Raw genomic sequence first — 5660 nt, forward strand, 5'->3', positions numbered from 1 at the left:
TAGGAAACGGAAACGTGGGGAAACGTGTAAATATAAAAAATACAGGGTTTTTTTTATAAATATGAAATTTTTATAAAAAATACAATAACCTATATTTTAATTAAAAAAATACAACAATTGATTTTTTCAAACCAATTTAAAATAACATATAACAAAATAATTTTGTACCAAAAATAAATTACAAATTCAAGTTCTTGAAACATGTATGTATAAATTAAATCAATACTTATATATTCATCTTTTAAAATAGAAAATATACATGTATATAAATCAATATATTTTATCACAATGTAAATAAATCAACCTACAAACTCAATATTATTTCATCAAAATAATAATTTCCAAGGTTCAATATCAAAGTCATCAAATAAAATATAAGAAAAAAATTTTAAAAATAGTAAAATATTTATTGTATTTTCTCTATTTGATCATTCTCCTTATCCATTATGTCATTTGCATCTTCATCGAAAAAAACAGACTCCAATTCTGGTTCATCTAATGACAGGTTGGCTAATTGAAGAACTCCCACATCTTCCATACTCCCAAAGTCATCTCCACCAACATCCCACATCTTCTCCTTACCATCATAATACTTAGAGTTAACCCTTGACAATAAACGAAGATTGTTATGAACAAAAACCAAATCTTCTGCACGTTTTGGAATTAATTTATTCCTTCTAATTGAATGAATGAAGGAATAAGTACTCCAATTTCTTTCACAACAAGAGGAGGAACTAGGTTGTCCAAGTACTCTGAATGCTAACTTTTGAAGCAATGGAGCATTTGAACCAAAACATGCCCACCACTTCATCGGTTCTGTATTAAATCTAGCACCAATTGAATCAGGATCTTCGAACGGTCCACTTTTGAGGGAGAAGTTAGCATACTCATCCAATGCTTTAAAACGCTCATCTTCAGAAAAGATCCTTCTAAAACATTTGTTCCTCTCAATAGATACTTCCCCATCCATATGAGGAGGCACTCTACCTTCACCTTCTTCAAGCCACTGTTCACTATAAAACCTTCACAAATAATAGATATATCAAATAGTTAACAAATTAATACCCAATTTAATAAATAAATATATCAAATAAGTATGAAAGAAATATATAATTCAATTAGATATTTACCTTGGATTCAATGAATGAGCTAGACAATGGAGTGGAGTATTACTTTTTGCCCAACGATCATAAAGAATACTATAGATCACTGAATAGAAAGGAGAATCTTGGGTAGAAAACTTTCCTTCATGTTCATAAATAACTGATTTAACTTTTTCAATCATAGAATCCCAATTCTCATAAATTAAATGAAGACATGACTTATTTGTATCACACATTCGAATCATATCATAAATCGGTGCAGTAAAAGCAAGAATGTAATTGACCTTCGCCCACCAATTCTCATCCAACACCTTATCACGAACAAATCTTGTTTTGCCTTGATCATCTTCTCTATATTGTCCCCATTGTTCACTTACAATCATTGATTCTAGAGCACCCTTAATTAATTTAAACCTTTTGAGCATAACAACAACAGAAGCAAAACGAGTGTCCGCAACTGAAAGTAATTTCAAAGGACTAAATCGATTAAACATAGCCAATCGCATTGAATGGTTCATTATGAAGTTTTTAATTACCATAACATCACCATAAACATCAGTTATCCAATGACATTCATCATATGTCTCTTGATTAGATTCCACATTTTTAGCTGCACATATATTTTTCAAAGCTAGATTCAAAGTATGCACAACACATGGAGTCCAATAAATATGTGGAAACATACCTTCAATGATTTCCCCAGCACCTTTACAATTTTTAGCATTATCAGTTATTACTTGAACTACTTTTTGATGACCAACCTCATCAATTATCTCCTTCAATAAATTAGCAATGAAATATTTATCTTTAACTTCACCTGCACAATTAACAGCTTTAATAAACATCGGGCCTGATTCACAAACTACCATGAAGTTAATTAAAGGTCTCCTTTGTGGGTCACTCCATCCATCACTAACAATACTAACCCCTTTTTCCATCCAAGTGCTTTTAATAGGTTCCAATAACCTTTCCACATTTGTTTTCTCTTGCTGAAGTAGTGTAGTTCTTAATTTATTGTACCCAGGAGGCACATAACCACCCAATGAATGATTAGCTGCAAATGAAAAGGCACTAATATAGTTTGGATTCCTAGCAAAATTAAAAGGGAGACCACCAGTGTAAAACATTCTAGCAATTTTCTCATCTAATTGAGCTCTAGTTTGTATGTCAAAAGATTTAGCAATAGGAGAATCATCAACTTTTCTCTTCTTTAAAAAAAGATTTGCCCCACTCGGTAACGGTAAAGATAAAGACAATGATTGATTTACATTAGTAGTACTACTAGGCAATGACACTTCCTTAGGTTGAGAATTATAAACCTTATTGGTAGCTTCATCATCTAATGTCCTTAGGCAAGAGTCTAAGGACATGAATCTTGATGATTTTGTTGTCTTAGATGGAGTTGAAATGCCATAGTTTGATTCCTTTTCATAATTGGAAACAACCATTGTAATAGGTTAATTCAACTCATTTTTTATTCCTTTCAAGAAATTGTCTTTTAGAGTTTTCAAAGTAAGATATTTTTGGAGCCATTTGAAATGAGAAAATTTAAAATGGAGTTATCATAAACAAAGAGACATGTTTAGGGTAAAAAGAATGAAAATGACACAAGCCCCAACCCATCTAAATATTAGTTTTGAGTAGAAGAAGAAACTAGTTTAAATTGTGTTCATACATGATGGCATGTATGATCACAAATAATGACATTTATTTAGAAAAGATAGTGATCACCTAATATTCTTATAGGAGCACAAAATGACATATCTTTTTTTAGCTCTAAGCACATCTTAGTCATAAATTGTCATACCTTTTTATGTTTTAGGCATTTTTTAGTCAAAGACATTATAAATTAAAAGAATTCTAAAATGGCTAATGAATAAAAAAAATTAACGGTATAAATTGATATACATACAAATGTATCATGAAATATCATCAAAGTCATTATGAAAAACAATTTTCATATTACTTAAAAATATTTTTTACTAGAGAAGGAGTATAAGCTTTTAGAAAGTTTTAAATATTTTGTCCACTTATAACATTATCTTTCATGTGTGTTAAGTGTTGGAATAGATGTTTTAGAGTCAATCTTCTTGATGATATAAATTCATAACGAATCATATTTGAACTTTCAAGTGGCAATGTTTATCAATAAGATCTCTGATTGTGAGGACTTTATGAGCATATATGTCAGCCAATTTAAAAATGTGTATAGGCACAAATAGTATAATAAGACTATCATAATGTTGAATGACTTTACTAAAAGATAGCAATAAATCTAACGTATCGAGATTGTGGATGTCAACCTAGTATAACACATAGGTATATATTAGGAGTATGTCTACTAAATTGACCTATCAAGAGAATTTCATATAGATGATAACTCCACTATGTGTGGAACATATTTTCTTAATTGACAGTGGTGCATATGATTCGTATACTTAAGAACATTGGAATGTCTTATGCACCAATTGGTCTAGTTTGACACTTGCCCAGCATAACCATTTTTTAGGGCTATTAGAATGGTAGTTATTGGATATGTTGGGATGTATAATGACATTATGATAGATCAACGAAGGATTTATCATTGTTGAATGCAAGGCTAGAATATCTCAACATGCTATTTGGTTATGACAATAAACTAAAATATATGACCATAATAGGAATGGGTTTGTGCCAAATCCATTGTTAATGCGGTTGTTGCTTAATTAACCAAACATTTATGTCAATGATGAATTAATGTAGACACTACTATACCTCAACCTTATAAGAGATTGGTTGATAATAGAATTTGAATGCATGGTAATTGTACCATTAAAAAGGTTAGACATTAGTTTTTTATTGATTCTTTATCGATTGGGTAGCAATGACGTTTTGCTAGAAACTACTCATGGTTTGAATAAATAGATGATTAATTGTGAATTAATCATGAATTTATTCATTATCAATATATAAGGAACATATATGTCACACATAATAATGACAAATAGCTATGGGTGAAAGGTTAAAGATTTATTACACATAGAGTAGATCAAATCTGAACATTATGATTTGGAGAGAAGAAATTCTCTCAAAAACTTCCATTCCTCATTCATCAATCCATGGTGATCTAGCAATCACCTGTGCCTCAAATGAGCCTTAATATTATCATATGTTTATGGCTACCTTCATGTGGAAGAGTATAAGCTCTACTATAATGTAAGGAGTAGTGAAACTGTTCATAATTAATTTAGAGCATATTCCAGTTTGAAAGAGTCGTCAAACATAAGTTTGCATTATGAAACTCTTTTTTTTTATATTTATAACAACCCGTTGATCTCAGAGATAAGGTTTAGTAGTCTAGAAAAATTATTTTTCAATTTATTCCACTTGTCATATCATACAATTTTAATTACAGAAACCCAGCATGAAGTGTCTTTATAGGGAAAACCTTGTCTTTTGAACAAACTTTCTCTTCCTTAACAACCGATTTCATGTACTCTTAACATTTTTTGACATTATTTTTTCCATTCATGTAACTATATGTAGCTTTCACACTTGCAATAAGATAGCCCTCTTATTGGTAAATCTTTCAAAAGATAGAGGCCTCTATATAAATAAAAATATTAGTCAAAATAACTTTCACACTTGAAAGCAAGGTAATTCTCTTAGATGTGCTATGATTGTTAACATGATTTTTATACATTCTGTCTTTGCATCACCAAAAAATAAAAACTTAATAATACTTTGACTCAATGAGATATACTAAGATATGGAGAAACATAGTTCAAACATTTATATGACTATGTTATATTGGATTATATATCTACTAATCATTTTATTTATTTATACTAATTGAACCAAACTGATTGACTTTCTTATGCTTACAAAGGTTTCAAAATCAGTAGCCCTTTTAAATAAGTCAACCAATTGTGCATTTGTATGGATATAATCTAAAGATATAGTTTTTTCTTTAATAAATTCCCTAATGATGTCATGTCTAATATCAATGTGCTTCGTTTTTTAGTATTGAACAAGATTTTTAGATATTTTTATAGCACTGATAGTACAACATTGTATGGTTCCATAATCTTGATAAAGCCCATAATCAAATAACATTTTGCTTTTCCTATCTTCCATGCTTCTTGCTCAATTGACATCACAGTAACTAACAAGAGTAGAGTTAATGCTAATTAGAATACTACAATCCAAACCCATATGTTCCGACCACATATTTAATGAGTCTTTGCACTTTTGCCAATTGACATTCCCTTGGATAAGCTTGGTTTGGAATGCACACACCAGCACAATAGCATATATTAAGCTTGCTAGTTGTAAGATACAACAAGCTTCCTATTGTGCTTTTATATATTTCTGTATCTGCTTTTCTTCTAGTTTCATTTTTTGTTAGTTTTGCGAGGTTCTCATTGGTGTCTTAGCATGTTTTGAGGCATCTAACCAAAATTTCATTAACATTTTTTTAACATATTTGGATTGTGTTATAAAAATATAATTTTATAGTTAGCTTGATTTTTAATCCTAAGAATATACTTAATTCACTTACTGTGCTCATTTGTAAAT

At 29.9% G+C, this 5660-nt stretch overlaps 1 protein-coding gene across 1 annotated transcript; it reads right to left on the minus strand.

The window, feature by feature from the left end:
- Window positions 1-406: 406 nt before the first annotated feature.
- LOC123208540 lies at window positions 407-2230 on the minus strand. Its single transcript, XM_044626072.1, has 4 exons — window positions 1921-2230; window positions 1789-1809; window positions 1338-1713; window positions 407-1022 (listed from the first exon to the last, which is right to left on the minus strand). Exons 1-4 carry the CDS (start codon window positions 2228-2230, stop codon window positions 407-409), a joined length of 1323 nt encoding a protein of 440 aa, XP_044482007.1.
- Between the last annotated feature and the right edge of the window lie 3430 nt (window positions 2231-5660).

The sequence above is a fragment of the Mangifera indica genome, chromosome 2, assembly GCF_011075055.1.
Source record: "Mangifera indica cultivar Alphonso chromosome 2, CATAS_Mindica_2.1, whole genome shotgun sequence".
Lineage (NCBI taxonomy): Eukaryota > Viridiplantae > Streptophyta > Magnoliopsida > Sapindales > Anacardiaceae > Mangifera > Mangifera indica.

Coding starts and splice junctions, on each gene's coding strand:
- LOC123208540 (XM_044626072.1), bottom strand. CDS start 2,230: ATGTTTTACACTGGTGGTCTCCCTTTTAATTTTGCTAGGAATCCAAAC. Junction 1,810..1,920: donor TAAAGCTGTTAATTGTGCAG/GTGAAGTTAAAG, acceptor AAAATTGTAAAG/GTGCTGGGGAAATCATTGAA. Junction 1,023..1,337: donor ATTTATGATATGATTCGAAT/GTGTGATACAAA, acceptor TTATTTGTGAAG/GTTTTATAGTGAACAGTGGC.